The sequence below is a fragment of the Haliaeetus leucocephalus genome, unplaced genomic scaffold (assembly GCF_000737465.1).
Source record: "Haliaeetus leucocephalus isolate CR32 unplaced genomic scaffold, Haliaeetus_leucocephalus-4.0 Scaffold450, whole genome shotgun sequence".
In the NCBI taxonomy this organism is placed as follows: Eukaryota; Metazoa; Chordata; class Aves; order Accipitriformes; family Accipitridae; genus Haliaeetus; species Haliaeetus leucocephalus.
Window position 1 is genome coordinate 854,625 of NW_010972886.1, and position 19,374 is coordinate 873,998.

The 19,374-nt window shown below is 35.3% G+C and overlaps 1 protein-coding gene across 2 annotated transcripts in view; it reads right to left on the reverse strand.

The window, feature by feature from the left end:
- Nucleotides 1–19,374, reverse strand: part of VTA1 (vesicle (multivesicular body) trafficking 1) — a 40,366-nt gene that overhangs the window by 15,254 nt on the left and 5,738 nt on the right. For both annotated transcript variants that reach the window (XM_010574614.1, XM_010574613.1), the window contains exons 2-5: nucleotides 10,975–11,069; nucleotides 7,627–7,754; nucleotides 6,897–6,972; nucleotides 2,011–2,122 (exon numbers count right to left, since the gene is read on the reverse strand). In XM_010574614.1, the coding sequence (XP_010572916.1) occupies nucleotides 2,011–2,122; nucleotides 6,897–6,972; nucleotides 7,627–7,754; nucleotides 10,975–11,069 (411 nt within the window). The remainder of the gene's footprint in view (nucleotides 1–2,010; nucleotides 2,123–6,896; nucleotides 6,973–7,626; nucleotides 7,755–10,974; nucleotides 11,070–19,374) is intronic.

Sequence of the window (19,374 nt, forward strand, 5' to 3'; positions counted from 1 at the left end):
AGAATTACAAACCTATTCATAACATATTTGAAATTACAGGTTCAGACTTCAAAATTCCCTGAAGACCTAGGTACAGACCCCAAACATGAATGAATGGAAACAAATAGTTGTGTATGTGTCTGTGTATGTACGCATGTGTAAATATATAGATCATATTGTATTAATACACATGTGTAGCTACTTCTGCAAGGTGGCTCTACAAGTTAGATACAAGCCACACTCTACAAGTTAGATTTCTCTCTTCTGCATTGTAGATTTGTTTGTTGATCCTTTTTATTAGAAAAATTTGTATTACTAAATTCAAGTGTAAGTTAAGCAATAAATGAGCATCAACTTAAGTGACATTTATTCAAGTCACAAAGTCTTGTATGCTGGCTCAGAGGAAAATTTCAAATCATTCAATGTTCTTAGCTGTTTCATTAGGTATGTGAAGAATTATACATAGAGGTTATTGTCACTGTGCAGAATTAGACTGTTTTAATTTGCATAATGAAAATATCCATTCCAAAGTCATCCTCTTTCCATAAGAGATTCACATTTAAAATTTGTATTTCAAGCTTCTGCACTGACTGGGGAAGAAAACAAAGAGATCCCTTATTAATGAAACTGATTGCTATCAAAAGCAACTGGTAAAATGCAAAAATAATTAAACATCCATAAAGCATTAAGCATAGAAAATGGAAAAGTAAATGGGTGAAAATATTTTGAAAGTTAATTGAACAATTACATACCATTTCTATTTTGATGTATTTCAGAAATGAACCATTTGTGCATATATTTTGCTTTTATCAATAACTGAAAAACATGATAAGTTTATACACAGAACAGTAATACTATTATCTGTTTCAGCAGTTTAACAAAAAGACGGTTTTTATGTGGTTTTATTTGAGTTCACAAAAACACATATCTGTGAAGTCTGTGGATCCATACTTTAGAAACAGGGTAACATTTATAAAGTTTAGAAATAATGTGGCAGCTCTGGTTTGATGTTTTATTATTTTTAGAAAAAATACACGTAATGAAATAAGAGAATGGAGCTGCCTTTCTTAGAATAGGTTAGGATGTGATCTGCGTGCTCTTGTAAAAGAGAGTCTGCTTAGTATGTGTTCTGTTACTTCATGGAGAGGCTAGCTTGCGTCAGGTCACAGTGGTGGTCTCTGTTTTTAAAAAGCTCTAAATGAGAAAGGTTTGGATGCCCCTAACATTTCTTACTGTAAAGCTAGGACTTTTAAATTAGCAACAGAGTTTAGACATGTCTGAATGCATTAAATAGAAGGCAGTAAAAGTTACAATTTGGGAGGCTTAAAACAACCTGTTTTGATAAACATTCATTTCGGTAAGTGGCTGTCCTTGGAAACCACCTCTTTTTATCTAACAGCTAAGGAGGTAACTTCAAAGAATCCTGTACAAGAAAGTCAGGTAGCCAGAAGAACACAGGGAGTAACTAAAAACACGAGGAAAGGGGGGGTGAATGAGAAAGCAGCAGGAAATCCAATATAAAAAGAGTAGGCCATAAACCTGCTTTGAAAAACACATTATTATACAGGGAGAAAAGGGCTGTCTCATAATCAGGTGTTTGCTTTGAAGTTGAATTTATCTATGATCAATCCCCTTTTGACTCCTATTTAACTTCTAAGAGAGGATAAACTGGCAAAGGGATCATAACTTTACAGAACAGATTTCAAAGAAGGACTGTGGGTAGCGTTAGAAATGCATGGTTCTGGCCCAAAGGTGACAATGCCTTCTTAGAGAGTAGCTGTATTCAAAATAATCTCCACTACAGAGGAAAGAAAAAAAATAAAATTAAATAAGTCAATCAAATAGTAACATCCAATAAAAATAACAGTAGGAGAAGCAGAGAAGAAAAAGCAGAAGGTGGCCCACTGTGAATGGAACAGTAAACATGAAAGCTGTGCTTCCTGTGGGGTGCTCCCTGAAGGACTCTGCATACCACCATTTTGGTCTCAGCCCAGCCCTCTGCTCTTTTAAAAAGAAAAGGGGAACACATACCGAAGCTCTCTCCTTCCATTCCAATAGGCCCAGGCTGAGGAGTCTCTCCATTCTTCAAGCAGTTATGAATGTAAGCTGCCTTCCACCTGGCGTACTTCCTGTGCTGGGCATTCTGGGGAAGTGAAAAGGCCACCCATTTTAACCACCCACTTCTGCACATTAATGCATTCAAAACAGAAATATAAGCAGGTTTTCCACCCTGAGCAGATATTATAAAACTAAACTGCTTTCTCTGCTATCATTTGACACCCCTTTAAACAGCACATTTGAAAATTAATCAGTGTATTAAAAAAAAATATATATAAAAAGAACACCTTTAACAGGTTCTCAGCATGAAAGGAAAATATGGAGATCTTCAATTAGTGCAGCATGTCAGGAAAAGGAAATAAATTACACCAGGACCACCTAGTGTGAAAGGCTGGGCACTGTGTGGTAATTACTGATGTGAAATAATAAAGAAAACTTCCTCTCTCCATAAACTTAGATGATTATTTACTTTAGATTTAAATACCTGAAACTTAAAATGCAACTCCTGCTGAACAATAATATATCTTTTCTAATTACATTATTTTAAATTTTAAAAAGGTATTTAAAAGCATGAATACAGAAAGGCTGCTGTAGTTGCAGATTAAGGTAGTATGTGTGGGATATTCTAGGACATAAAATATTTTGATTTAATATCTTCACAACGTAGCTAAAAAATCAGATGAAGGACTTTAGCAATACATAAACTACCTGCAGAGCAAGGGGTTATGATACTTGAGTTATTAGAAAAAATGTTAATGCTTCTCAAAAAATTAATTACTATATTCACAGTCAATTGCCAACTCATCTTCTGAAATGGTGACAATATGAAGCAACAGTAGTGAGAAGCAAATCTGCTGCTTGCCTTTCTGATTCCATTTTCATTTCCACGGTAACAGTTTGAAATTGAAAAAATGTGGTAGTAACTTCAGTATTTAAAGAAAATCAACATGATTTTTCACTATTTTCAGTTTCTGGGAAAAAAACTGAGCTGAAAAGCATTTCACCTGGTTTTCATAAATTCTTTTCACAAAACATGAGTGAGTGAAATAAATGTCAGAATCTCGACTATTCTGAGATTTTCCATTTCATTTTTTAAAATATACTGTTCTTAGGGACAACTTTAGTATGTCAAAACATGAAATGAAGATTGGCCACTTTATATCTCCTGGGACTGTTACAACAGTGTTTTTTTAACCCAGGAAGAATTCTCAATTGTTATGAGAAATCTTAAACTGATCATGTAAATCAACTACTTTGTCAAAAGTTTAAGAGAAATAACCAGTTCTGACAGTTATGAGGTAATACATTTCAAGGAACAAGGCTGAATACAAACAGAGATGAGAAATGTGGAAGGATGAGTGGAATAATTTGGCCAAGTGAACAATGCTGCTTGAGAGTGTGTTTCACATCAACATCATCACCTGCAAGGTACTGGTGAACTCAGATTTCCACAGTAACAATCACAGGTAAAGTGGTTTGCAAACTGAGGTAGACAGAATAATGTCTTTTTAAAAGTCCTGACTGAAACTACATCCAAAGTTTTTGTGAACTAATAAAATGAAATTCAAAATTGCACTTCACAAAGTCTATTGCACTGTCATCTAGAACAGGGTAGAGAGTGACAGTATAATGGCTATCTCCAGAAAGCTCCCTTGTTCTTATTTAATACACTGTTATCCACCAGGATGCTTATGCAGCCCAGGAGAAAGATATGGTTTTCATGTTCACAAATAAAATATTCTCCAGAAAAAAAGCGTATCCTGATGACAGATTTATTAAAATGCATTCACTATACCTTAGAAAGGAAAAGTACAATTGGAAAACACAGCTTTCTGTTAAATACTTTCTTTTAATAATCATTCCTGGCCAGGTAGTGTTACAGATGAAATTCTTTTATCATTCAAAAATACACTAGAAGCCACAAAATGCAGAAATTCACAGCCAGAGTACAGTACTTTTAAAAAAGAGCATTATGCAAGATTTAACAGCCCATACATCTCCCTTCTGTCCTAATACCGCAATTATTTCTTGATAAAGTGTGAAGATGCTGTTGTATCAGGTGTCTGTGCCCATGTTCTGGCAATGGGGGGCAGCAGGGGTGTATCTGTGAGGAGAGACCAGGGCTGCCCTGTGCCAGGAACGGCCAGCTCCAGCAGACCCATGGCAGGACAGAGTTGAGCTTCTCAGCCAGGCTGGTGGTGCCCCTGGGAAAGCATATTTAAGAATGAGCCCAAACCCCTCCCACCAAAACGCTGGACGGAGTGAGGAGAAGGGAACAAGGTGTTTGATGTGTGTCATTATGCATCCCAACTGCAAAGCTTGTCATTCCGGAACTGAGAACCTAAATTTTGTTGCTTTTTAGTTTGTTTTTAATACACAGTGCTGTCCCTTTTCGGAAGGCTGCCCTACTGTATGAACGTTATTACTGAGGTAAATGAAAATAACACTACTATCACATAGCTTCTTACTGATCTGACGTAAGCTGTCTTGTAAAACATGTCTTCCAGAAAATCCTTTTACCTAGTTCCAATATTGAGATATGGAATATCTACTGTTTCCTGTGACACAATCCATTCATACTACCCAATAATCAACCACCTGCCAATTAAAAATACACATATTATTTACAACACCCACTTTCTGATTTTAGATGTCAAATATCTGCTTTCTATGCCTTCTGCTGTTGATTTAAAAGCCTTTTAATAGGTGATATTCCATACGTATGAAGGCAATTACATACTGAAAAGACACACAAGCAGTCTGAATATAGATGTCATGACCAGAATATATGACCAGATGTCAGCCTGAACTTACTTCAGGCTAATAAAAGCTTCTGCAAAAGTCTAAGACAGTCACATGTCATACTTGTCCCATCACTTCTTCATGTGACACTGGATAAGGAAACTGTTGAAATGTAATGATGCTAGCCAGAAGTGGAAACCTTCTACTGTATTTCTCGTACACTCTTTTAACATCGTCTTCACTGATTAAACGAAATGAGATAATTCTGCTTCTTTCCAATTACAAAGCACTTCTCTCCTTTCAGCATCAACAACCCCCCCCAACCAAACACATTTAGTAGTAAACACACCACTGCTAGCATTCCACATTGACATTTATAACAATGGTTTCCATCCGCAAGAAGGATTGCTTCAGGACCTCTGGGGAGTCACCAAATCTGTGCACTGTCCTGTGTACTGGACTCCTACAGTCTAAGATGATTGTCTTCTCAGCCCAATTCAATGTGCATTCACTCTCTGGCTCTAGTAACCATTATTTGATATCATAAAGGATGTCAGAGTGCATAGCAGCTGGTTTTAAGAGATCACATAAAAGAGTAATCTTACTTGTGCCTCTTGATAGATGAAAATTGTAGGTTGGTATAGGCTCAGCCTATGGAAGATGTAGAATCTTGCAAGAACACTTGGCCAAGTCCTATCTTTAATATCTACACTTACAATCCTGTACGTCATAGTATACAAGCAGCGCACCACTATCAAAACCATTCTTTTATCTTCCTTCCAATATTTACAAATGAAAGTAGCCACGGCAACTGCATTTTAAACTAAGCAAACATGCCTGCATGTTAGGCACACTTGTCAGATCAGGGATTTACATACAGAATGTCAATCTGTGAATTCCAAGAACAGCATGGAATAGTTTGGGACCAACACAACCACGGGCTTGTGATGGGCCTGCAAAGCAGCAGAACTTTTGGTTTCTAACGCACTTTACTAGTGTAAGTACGAAAGCCTATAACACTCAAGCATGTGAGGAAAAAAAAAAAAAAGACACACACATTCAGCACTTAGATGATCAGCACTTGCTGATTCTGTCTCAGACTGTTCAGCATTGTTGCAGTTTCTTATTTATTCTTCCAGGTATTTCAACCTTCCTTTAACAAGATTTGAAACTTGTCTTCATGAGTCAGTAGTCACTTTCTCTAATTCTTTTTTTCTTTGCCAGAAGTTATCAACTATACCATTACATTTTAAAATTGAGCTTCTCATTCAGTTAATTTAGCAAGGAAACCTCACTCTTAATTTTCAGAACAAGAAATATTTTATTAAGAGTACCTGCTCCTCTATATCAGAGATTAATTCTTCCGTGGGGCATGAATAACAGAGAGCAGCTGACCATGCACCTAATAGAAAAGTTTGTTTTAAAACAGACCAAGAGATTATTCTGGTGTGCCTTAATAAAAGTAATCATGATCTTGTTCCGCCAATTCTAGAATACTGGTTTGATTAAAAGATTACCTGCCATAAAGAGCACCATGTTAGTTACTTTAGTAGATAATGTTTTTAATAAAACATGTCATGTTCTAATGGCCAGATAGCAAGCCATTTTTTATGAAGTAAATTCACATTCTTCCAACTTACTGTATCACCTTTAAAAAGTGGGGTTTGTTGCAAAATCAAATATATCTGTTCTAACTAAAACTGTACACAATTCCATCTCAATTACTAGCACTGAAGTTCTGGCTTGCAAGGTGAAAAAAGTGAAGGTGGAAAAAGACAGGAACCTTGCATCATTTTCCCCTATAATCATTCCTACTTGCTCAATGTAATGCTATCTGTCTCACAGTAATAATCAGACTTTGAATTTCTAACTGATACTTAAGTCATGAAGCATCTTCTAACAGATAACAGTTGTCTAATATTTCAAATATAATTTATGCAATACTTAGCACAATTCCATATGACTTACTAGCATGTATTTGACTACACAATTAGAACCTATGTTCTTTGAAGTTTGTATTCACAAATTATAAAAAGAACTTTACAGAACTAAAATAGTAATTTGCACCTGTGCTAGGAAAAGCAATCAGATAATACACTGATATCCCTAACACTTACCTCTTCAGAGAGCTCCCCAAATACTGTTAGAACGTCTATCAGGAGACTTGCAGTATAAAAGGACTTTATCATGTTTCTGTAAAAAAGAAAACATTTCACTAATTTGGTAATGTCAGTCTCTCAGGATCACATTTTAGAAGTTGGCATTTTAGATCATACTGGCTTATTTCAAGCCAATCATCACTACTTTTTTTTCTTTTAATCTGATGTTACAGAATGTACTTCACAGTATTTAAATTTAGCAATATATTGACTAGTGTCTTGACTACTATGCAGGAAGTTTCAGTATTTTTTAAAGCTGGTCATGTATTCTGCACTTAGTTTCTAGTTTGAAATGTTCAATATTGGACATAGGACATCCTATATTATCTTAGAAAAAGCCATCAACATGCCGTAGCAATTGCTGTAAATCAAACCACATAATGTATCATCACAATTATTTTAATATCACTAGACAGTAGAAAGTATAACATGCTTGATGTCAAGCTCACTATTAGCCTGGGGTTCTAGAAGGCTTGCCAGTAGGTGAGCAACCTCTTAAAGAACACAAGGAGAAGGATACCAGTTAATGTGTGAAGTTGAGACATACAAGTAATAACAAATCAAGTTTTCTGAAAGAGAAATGGATGCATTAAAGCCCAATTCTTGTTTCCAGTCAAATTAAAGAGAGTTTGGATATTAAAATTTCCTGACCGATATCTTAATTCAGATAACAAAGATTTTCACCTACTTATGAAATTGCCCAGCTCTGTCTTCGTTGTCTGCATACAAAAACATTTTCAAAGCGTAATTCTCCACGTGAGCAGAACCAACAATTTCCTGAGTAATTGCTTCATTATCACCAAATTGCTTTTTCATCTGAAAAAAGTTGAAAAAAACCCCATTAATTACCTTATTAGACCTTAGCAATTCTGCAGTCTAATTCAAATACAAGAAGCTGCTGATTTAGACAAAGCCAAGTACAATTTAAAAAAGAAACAACATACACTTTAACTATTTCACAAATCTCCGACTTCTAACATAACAAACACTAAAAGCAGCATGCTAAAGAGGAAGCACATTCTTTTGGAGAGAGAAATGTTATGAATAAGTAGCTCTGAATACCCTCTTCAATCACAAAATACTTAAAAAACCCCACAAACCAAACTAAAAGAAAAAGTCAACAATAAACACAACTACAATATTGTGAAGGAATAGCTACAGATATTTTTCCCCTTACTATCTGAAACACCAAGCACTCTGATACCTGTGCCAGGATTCAACACAGTTCAATTGATAAAGTAATGCATGCTTTATAAAGGTACTTTAGGTCAGCATGATCATGTATCTTCTCTTGTAAAGTTATTTCACTGCAGTTCATTACATCTTTCAAAGTGCCTGAGCCTTACCTTCACCAGTCTAGTGACCTATGGATTTACTGGAATTTTCAGTTTAAGCAGTGTACTGCAATTCAAAGACCTCTTTTCAAAGATATTAAGAATACAAGAATTGTCAGGTTTCCTAATAAAAATCAGTAAAGCAAATAACCCTCTAACAGTTACAACAGGTGGATTTACAGCTTCTGAATAGGCTTACTGTTCACACATAAGGAAATCTCAGGTTATCCTTAGAGAACAAAAACAGGAACACTGCATGATACTAACCTGCAGCCTTTATTTTGCCAAAAGATTTAAAAACAATCTGTGAATAACAGTTATGTTTCACTGTGCGTGTGGAGAAAATTTAATCACACAGGCTACATTTCCATATTTTTTAGATTGCTGCCAACTCTTTAATACATAGAATGTTGCCAGAAAAGTTCCTTGATTTCAGTAGTGTAATATAAACTTTCCAAATAGAACCTGAAATTTGAAGACTTTTGTCAAACTCATACTCTACGTAGTTTTCAAAAAGTATTTGTTTTACAAAGTGTAATTGTTTTTCTTGTGAGTGTACCACAATTTCTAAGTTGCAAGAATTAATACTGAAATGAAACACTGAAGCTAACTGAGGAAGAAAATGGTTTATATTTCTATTTCACCAACCTATATACGTACCTTACACTCAGAAAATAACTTATTACTATACTTGATCTGATATTCAATGGACATTATTTCAAATGCACAAAAGACACTCAGTTACATACAACTCTAAAACTATTAAAATTAACCAAGTTTTTTACTTGTGAAATCACCCTTCACACAATCTGTGATTCTGCACAGCGGTACTGATGTTTTAAATGATGATTCATAATTTGAACCTAAAATCAAGCAAATTTGGTTTAATTTTACTAAAAACATTTAAATAAAAGTTACGTATTGTAAAAGCACGACACCACAATCATATGTAAAAGTGACAGAAACATGCATTTGGGATACAAAATCACTGTGTTTAATTAATTCATATAATTGGAATATTATTAAGTTTCTTGCAAAGAACACATCTGGTAATTTCCAGATATATCTACACTGTTTTATTCTTTGCTACTATAAAGTTCAGGATTGTTTATGAGCTTCTGTCTTAACCTCTAAAATAATCAACTGTGGCAACACACAGAAAGCTGTGAGAAACATTTAGCGCAGACCTGCAGCACCCCTTTGTGCCCCCCCCCGCTGGTTAAGGGCAGACTGAAAATGGCTGCTATTAAATTACTGCAGAGGTCCAACTTGTCAATATACCCAAACTTCCTAGACCCAAATGTGCTGTATTAGACCTGTCTAGAAGTACTCTCTCCACCCTTCCACCACTTGACTACATAGAAGGAACTTCAATACCTGAGAATCAGTTGTCACTGATCAGCTGTCAATCTTACCAGCAACTGAAAGATGAAACCATGGGGTTTTGCTGCTTTTCTAGTCTTTTCAAATTTGAAACAAAAGGGGCAACTGAACACTGCAGACAGATTAGTTGCTGCAGTACCACAAGGGGTCCAATAAATTTAAAAAATTTTTAGGAAATGAAGAGCAAAATCCTTTAAAGTTTTAATCTCATCTCTCCTGCCACCTCTCTTCCCTTTTGAAGATGAAAACCAGACCCATTAGAGATGTCAAAATTTGATGAAATAACACATCAAGAAGTCACTGTACACTGGATTTTCCATTGCTAAAAATCAGAGATAAAACACAGCAATGGTTCACCTTTCTTTTTTTTTCTGAAGAATTGAAGCCTGTTGCACTAGTTTCACATGAACTCTTCAGGCATTGCTACAGCTAGATTTTGGATGGAATCATTAATACTGAACACAAAAAGAACCGCTGCTTCATTTTTCAATGTTACTTTCTGCTTTCAAATGAGCAGTTAAACTTTGAAATCTACACACTACCTCCTTCAAGACTACTGAAAATTACAGCACATGAACGTAAACAGCTCCTGGAACTTAAACTGACCATCTGTACAATGACTCGACTTTTCTTTGTTCAACTGTTCTTCTTAAGGTTGTTTGCTTTTTAATACTGTCAGGTCCACTCAGAAGAGCGTGGCATAGCTATCTCCTACCCACAAAGGTAAGACTGTGCTTACAAAAATTCAAAGTATAAGAACCCCAATCTCTAACAGAGGATACAATCAAAAGTGTCTAGATCTTTCAGAAAATGTTTTAAAAAATCCCTGGGTACAACAGTTCACGGCAAAAATTTCAAAAGCGCCCAAGGACTAGGCTAGTCAGTCCTAGAGCAGTGAAAATAACTCTCACAGACTTCAAGGAAACAAAACCAAATCAGTAAAAAAGGTATTCTAGAACTCCTAGATTTATTTCATAATGAATTATGATTTCTCATGAGAATACGTATGAATAAAGTATCGTAAATCATGTTGTCTAAACAAAATCTTATGGCAAATGTCTGCTGTATAAAATTTCAGTTATGTTTGTGCATGCATACATAAACATCCATATAAACACCCATATACACATATAGCTTTACCTCCTTTCAATGCGTCTGCCAATTTATTACATACGACTTAAATTCATAAAGTATGCCTGCATACAGAATAGTTGCATCAATGACCAATGACACAGAAAAGATAGTATTTGCAGAAGCTTAAATAAAAATTAAAGTAACATCATGAATCATTTTAGAGGAGAGTAATAAATTCTACTTACAGCTTCCAACTGATCCATAAGCTTGGATAAAAATTTACGGCATTCTGGGGTTTTACTATCAATCTTCATTCCTGTTTGCATTGCATACAAACGACCTTTAAAGGAGACAAAACACACAAAAAACCCCAGAAGTGGTTATCTAAGGCAAAACCCATAAGCAAACAAAGCAATGCCCCCCCAACACATCTAAAAGACAAACTCATCTTGTGGTTTAAGAACGTACTACTGCAGCACTAGTCAGCAATGACAGTGAAATCTAGGTATGTTCAGTCTTGCAGAGATATTAGGAGATATTTTTCGAAGATCTATGCTTTATTTTTCTCAATGAGTATTCCTGCTGATTTCAGATTGATACTTGTATCACTATTACGCAACGTTAAGTACTTTTGTAAAAAACCTCCATCCTTCTTTGCAACTCTCTCAAATAGGAACTTCAAGTAGATTTTTATCCCTAATTATACATGACTAATTTTCATATGACTTACATATATGTACAGAGTGTATGGGTATATCTCAAAAATGGAACTTTATGTAGCAGGAACCAGTTAGCTTTAAAACTCCACTTTAACAAATGGAATTAAGCATCTATTATCTCCATGTATATGCATACATATAGTATCAAAAGACACAAGACACAAACCTGATCTTTAAATCAGACAAGACAGACTTTATTGAACTTTCTCCGCAAGTAAAGTTGCCAGTTTTTCATATGAGCTTGAAAATGAATGATTAGCATCTTCTGATTAAAAAGTATATTTTTACTACCAAAAAATCTATGAATTTTAGATACGGACATGGCAGAACTTTACATGCTTCAGAAAATTGTGGGTAAAAACAAACAGCTATATTTACTAGGATTAAGACACACAGAGAAGGGGAAATGGGCAGAAACATTCAGTAAACAAATGCAGAGCATTTTTCACAAAAAAGCCATTCCACTAACTCTCACTCCTGACCCTCAAGGGAGTCCTACAAAACACTTTCAAATGCAGAGCTTAAGAACTAAAAGCTGTAACTCTACCAAATACCATCATGAGCTAATAATTATGGTATAGCCCATACAGGACACAGAGTTCTGCAAGTGATGCTTACTTGCTTCACAGCTTTACAATCTCTCTCCTTCCAAGCATCTCTTCATATACTAGAGATAGCCTTTTCCCTTCAAATTACCTCAGTAAACATGAATGTAACACAGTTGTTTCAAACTGCACTTATCCTGATGTTTGCTGCAGAAGAAAGCATTATATGCTCAAAAGCTAGTCTGCCTTTTCCACCTATTATCAGCTGGTCTAATAAAATTAGATCTCTCTGCAAAACTTACCTAGGTTCTGCTGGTGAGCATCACAATTTAACTCTTTTTTCTGGATTTTAAAAGTAGTATTTCACATTTCATATACAATTGATTATTCAAACCAGACAAAGTGTACATTCCTTATTTGGGACTGCAAAGCTGACAAATTTTTAAATGTTAAAGCTGTTGGGTTGCCCAACCACTTAAAGACACCCCAAAATAATAAATAAAATACTTGTGATCTCCAATGTCTCTCTACTCCTACATTTACAATTTATAAAACAACCTAACACCTTCGTATTCAAGTTTTCAGTAAAGAACAACCAAGTAAAAATCTACTCTGAGCAAAACTTCAGGAATGAATAAAGGCTATGAACAACTACAACAACTGACCATGACAAACGAAAGAAATGTTTTTAACAAGAATTGCTATGTAGGTTCGATGCTATTAGATTTCATCAAGCGACAACACTAATACTAAGCTAATTACTGATATGTACTCTTAAGCCCACCTTATTCATCTTCAGGATGCTGACACATTAATATTAAATATTATGAAACCAGCACATGTAAAGTTAAAATTACATTTCAAAGAAATCCAAACACAAAAAGATAGAGATTTTTATCTAAGGCACTCTAAGTCTACTGCCGATTAAAATACCATAATCACATGATAAGAAGTTAATGCTTACAGTCTTCAATTAAACTGATTTTTAAGTACACACTTGATTGTAAGCTTCCCTGAACACACGTTTCATGGTATGATTTAATCACGTAGAACTTAGGAATTAACATAATGCATGCTAGGCCTATGGGCCATCTAGATCAGTTATTTCTTTTTGATACATGCAAATATCAGATATTTTCAGAGGAAAGTAAATTAATTTTAGACTGATATGAGTTAGGGTGACAAATTCAGAAAACCCTTTGTCATTACTGGATATAGATTTATCTTACTTGCTGAAGTATGCATCTTCATATCTCTTCCATAACTCATTTATTAAAAAGAACTCCGTTTCCATACAAATAGAAATCTAGTAAATTTCTTTAGTCTTGAGGATGAGTTTAATCATTAAAAGATCTGTTTATTTGTAATTGTTACTCTTCTGTGGCTTTTTTTCACATTCATTGTAAATATGTCCATTTAAATAGTGAAAGCAAGACAATTTTTTTCCTGAATAATATCCAAAGGGGTGTATTTATAAGACTATGACATCTGTATGCTTTGTAGGCAGCCCTAAAAAGGCAGCCCTTACCCCTCTTAGGATGTCAGAGACTGAGAAAAACTCAAAGACTTCTTCAGGCACTCCAATGAACAAATGCAGAAGAGTGAGTCTTGAACACACAGAGAACACAGGTCAAAGAACAACAGTTACACATAAGAAACACGTTTTTCTTGTCTATATACAAATTTACACTATGCGTGACATCAAGCAATGTTCCATACCAACAACACTTTCCTGCTAACAAAAGACTCTGGGACTAAGGTGCCCAAGAGTCCTCAGGTCATTCAAGATCGAAGGACTATTATCCAAAGCGTATACAGACTGTCAAGAAAACATGAAGGTGCTCTAGCAGCAGCAGCTCTACAGGTATTAAGAACAGAGACATCCTACAGACAATTACTGTCACCTGAGCTAAGATTAAATGTGTTCCACCTGTCACAGCAATTACATCTCTGTACCACACAACTGACTGTAAGAGACAGTTACCACATCTAGCCATCAAACCCCAATTTGTATCAATGTCTATATAAACTGGAAAGGAGATTTCCTGCAAGATCTTATTAACTGGTAAAAGGTCAAAGCACACTTAAGCTACACTAACAAGAGAGTCTACCTTTCAAAGTTCAGAATTTTTGCATACTCACTTCTTCACATACAGTAATATGTTCAAAAGGAGTACTACATAACAAAACTTGCCCAGAGACAGGCCTCTGATGAGGCAATCCTTGAGGTAACACCAAAAGCTACTCCTTCTTTTTCAAGTAAGTTGTAATCAAGAAAGAGTATGATGTTTGTGAAAACTACTATTGACAGAGCATCACTACCTAGTAGCATTCGGTACTGAAAGGGAGTCTTGACTCAAATACCATTGATAAAACAACCTGATTGTAATGAAGTATCAGAAAATGCAAACCAATACCTTACCAGGCAAAATCTCCTGGAACATCAGTTTCAACTGAAGAACTGAAGATACAGAAGCAAAGTATACTCTCCACAGTTTGAAACTCACCAGTGACAAAAAAAATGTTAAGTATGTTTAGGCACACTTACTGCTTTAGTCAGTGCTGCTCTAGTCAAAAGTGGGGCTTGGGGGTTGAAAACCTGCATCAACAATCATCAAACTTACCAAGTAGACAGCAAGTGAAATAATTTGGTATTTGCCTCAACAGACACTACTGAAATAAAAATAATACTCTTTTAGTGTTTTGAAATTTTGCTTTTGAAATTACCTGTATGAAGAGCAGTATGCAAGTAATCCCTTGCCTCATTACAGACAACAGGAAAAAGCGTCTACCACTTCTGCTCTTCACACTTTTGTGTATCATTATTACATCTTACTCCTAAGGCAAAGAATCTTAATTCCTCTCCAAACACAAGTTTTTCCAAGTCTGCATCTTTTGTCATCCTTCTCTCTGCTCTCTAATTTTGAAATGTCCCAAGTATTCTAAATGAAGGCTATCTGTAAGACCATGTTGGTTTGTGTTGTTTTGGATACTACTACCTTTGCTAATCAAGGTGTCAGAAGTCTCTTGCCTATCTTTTACTTTTGTGTGTAGATTATCACACAAATATTACTTATGGTAAGGATACATAATAGTAACTGAAAGACATGCTTTGATCTAGTGAAGGAAATCTATCATGTCCTTTTCCTGTCTAACTTGCAGCAAATGGGCAAACTCACTTCATTACTGAGTTTTCAGTAGCAAAGAACTCATAAGCAAGAGGCTGCAAGTTTACCACCTCCAACACTTCTGCTGAGACAGCCAAATGTAACATGAGTTCAGTTTTTTGCCAGCCTATATCTGAAAGAAAACAGTAATTATTTACATTCCTTTAAATACAGCTGTTCTGGTTTCTATAATATTGCAAAAGCAGTGGAATTTATTATTACTGTGCTTGCTAAGTCACAAAAATTTTGCTTTAATGCAAGTGGTTCAATTTCTAATAACTAGAAGTTAATCTCCTGAATGGTATGGATACCATAGAAAGAAATCCTCTTAGTGTTCTGCATTACAATTGCATTATTTCACCTTTTAAAAATACCACAGTTGAAATTCCATTTTAGATCAAAATTATTTCAGAGTTTTCTTTTCAGAACTTCTCTCTATACATTGAAAAATGTTTAAAGTGCATGTCCCTAATGACCACAGTAATATACTGTAAAACTAAACAACCAGACTTACAGGAGCCATTTGCTTGGTAACTTTTGATAAAAAATTTCCTCTGTGAAAAACCAAGCTTCTGAAAATTCTGATATAAAAAGACAACTAAAACCATACGTTGTAGCTGCAAAAGTTTTCAAGTTTTTAAAGCCTAAATGAAGTATCTGAAGAATGTAGACAATCTTGGAAATAAGTGACCTGTAATTCTCATCTCTCTTCACTATTTGTGATGAAGATCTGGAATACCTGGTAACAAATAAATGAATGCAATTATTGGTTCTTTTTAAGCTTGTTTTATGCGCTTGGCTTCATAACAGATACAACCTATTTTTTTGCCCTCTTTATCTAAATCAAGTAGCAAAAAAGATTTTTGTGTGGCCAACAACAGTAGTCTATGCATAAAGCACTAAGCAGGTAAAAGATGCTACACAGAGCTAATGTCTAAATATTAATTAATATTATAAGTAGAGCTAAAGTCACTTGTAATGTTTTACATGTGAAGACAGAACTGTTCTGCCAATTATTAACTAAAACATGGTTTGCTCTCAGTTTGCAGACAGGACATTTATCTTCAAATTCATAAAGACTTGGCAAGTAATCATTCTCAGAAAAATGTTTTGCCAAGACAACTACAAAATTTATGTCTTGATTTGTTGCCCTTAATCTTTGTTCAGCAAATCCTAAGTGTGGGTGTGCTGGATGGAATTATACAGTGAGCTTTACAGAAACTTCTCTGCTTTTATGTCACGTAATACCATGTTATTTTTCCTTTGCTAATACACAGCACAATTTCAGAGCGAGCATTTTGTCTTTAGTACGTGCCAGGCATTCATTCCTAATACACAGTAAGTTATTCCAGATTTATGTTTGGATAACAACTGAAACTCCCCTCACTCCCATTTTAAACTAACTCTGTGCCAAGTAAAAATACTGAAGAACAAAAATTCCAGCCAGCAAGCATGCACAATAAGTTGATTCTATCTTCTATATTCTGTCCTACTAGCCATCCTTCTTTTTCCTGGTCTAACAGGATCAAAAGATTACAGTTCTTTTTCCCCATATGTATTTAATTCTCTAGTATAGAAAAAGAATTATTAGGAGTGGGAATATTTCTGACATTTGATAGTAACAAATGGACATGAAATAGTATCAAAAAAGCACTGCCATAAACTTTAGCCATATTTTGATTCTGATTAAGAGATGAAAGCTTTTTCAGGCCCTAAGTTATTGCTCATTCATATGCTACACCTTCCTCTTCCCTTTATCAAGCCACTGACAGAAAAATGTTTGTTAACTGCTTGGTATGGGAAGACAACAGCTGGAATACAAATGTAGGAAGCAAGGGACACAAAAACATTAAATTGGATTGTACTCAAACTACTACAAATCTATTTTCATAAAGAATTCATCTGCATATAAAAATAAAATTAATTATTCTTGCTTTCATGAATATTACTGTATCATACTTCATTCATGTAATTTCTGCATGCAGATCATAAATATATAGTATTTCTACATGGCTAAGTCCAAATTGTCTGAATTCAAAGACTTTAAAAAATAGATTTAATAGCACTGGCAAACAAACTTCAAAGGGCCTAATACCTCCTCTTCATTATGTGATGCTGAAGGAAACTGGCAAAAGACAAGATAAGTATTAGGCTCACAGCATCAGTTCAAAATCTGAAACATTCCAGAGAAAACAAATTACTTTTAAATATTTATTTTCAAGTAAAACTAGTTTAAGGAGAAATGCAAGAAAAAAAAAAATCTGAGGCAAAAGTGGGGGGAAGGAAGGCTACACACAAATTTAAATAAGAAACTCAAACCAAAGTGGATAGTATGACCCCCTCTTCCCCTCAGATTCTTTTATAGTATTCTAAATCCTACAGAAGGAAATGGATTGATAACAGTATATTTCAAGGTTATGTTACATGCTAGACAAACTTTGTCAAGTCAAAACTACCTTAAGTAAAATGTCTCTTACTTAAAATTACTGAAAGTTATAGTAAATTACATTAGAAGTCACTGTTGTTTGAAGAATAGCAACTTGCAAACTAAATAGGTGAAACAAAATTTGCAAAAACAAACAAGAGTGGTAATTATTACGGTCAGATGACAAAATAAGTAATCTAATAATATTTATTATGAATCCTAGAAAAGTACTGCGTATTCTACACTGCCACTCTTCAGTGTGGTTTAAGGACAAATTTTGGTCTTGTAAAATTTGAGTAAGAGATCTATATGTGGAATTCATAGGTTTATAAACTTTTGCACAATATTTAAACTATGAGCATTTTTCAAAGCTTGTCTCTATAGTCTAATAAAGAAAATGAAATATTTCTAATTAAAACAGGAAAAACTACCTTAACTGTAGGATTTATAGTAACTGAGATCTCAAGAGGGCAAAAGGAGGAGAAGGCAGGTACTCTGGATTAGTTATGGTCAAGTCATTCCAATAAAACAGCTTGTAGTGATTACAGCACGATCTGAAGCACTCCTGTGTAACACCCTCTGGTTTAGTTTAAACTGGAAGAAACCTGTTTCATGCTCTCAAACTACTCTGTGAGGTGAACCAAAGCACCCTAGATGGGCATGACCATGAGGAGGAACACTGCCAGCAGGTTGAGGTGATCCTTCCCTTCTACCCAGCACTGGTGTGACACACCTGGAGCACACTGGGTCCCAATACAAAAGACATGGGAAGGGCCACAAAGCTGATGAAGGGCTAGTAACATCTGTCACACCAGGAGAGGTGGAGAGCTGCGACTGTTTCATCTTGAAAAGAGAAGGCTCAGAGGGTCTTATCAATGCGCATATAAATACATGATGTGGGGAGGGGGGCAGGGGGAGTGAAGACAAAGCCAGAGCCTTCTCAGTGGTGCCCAGTGACAGGACAAGAGGCAATGGGCACAAAATGAAATACAGGAAATCCCATTTAAACTTAAGAAAAATCTACTGTGAGGATGATCACACACTGGAACAGGTTGCTCCCAGCAGCTGTGGAGTCTCCATCCTTGAGGATATTCAAAACCGGCCTGGACATAGTTCTGACCAACCTGCACTAGTGATCATGCTTTGAGCAGGGGATTGGACAAGGTGATGTACAAAGTTCCCTTCAACCTCAGCAATTCTGTGATTCTGCAAAATGAAATGCTGATATTGATGCATCCCTTCTTCAGAAGCAGCAGCAAACCTCAGGCAGGAAAAGACAGCTCTTAATTCTACTTCCAGAGATTCAAGTTGAATAAAGATCCACCAAAGAATTGTGAATTATACAGTGGAAAAACGCATGTTAGTATTTTTACACCATACAGTTGAACATTAGGACTTTTATACAAATACACATACCTCAGAAATAAAGTTTCAATCTCTCAAGTACACTTTTTCTATTTTATGTTCTCATTCCTATCTCTGTCAGAGCAGATTATTTTAAAATATTACCTATGTAATCAAAGCAGGTGCCAAAAATACTACACAATAGTTAACATCATCTTTAATTTTTGCTTCTACCCACAGTTTGCTTTGAGGACTGTGGGGTTTATGTATTTATCTTCGATATTCCAATCACTTCTCACCATTTTCCTGTCTCCACAGATAAACCAGAGTTTTAAGAGCACAGTTTTCCCACTTACAAAACTTTGAAACAAATCAGAGCAAACAAGCTAAGACTGAAGACAGAAAAAAACAGAAATCACGGGGGGGGGGGGGGGGGGGGAAAAGA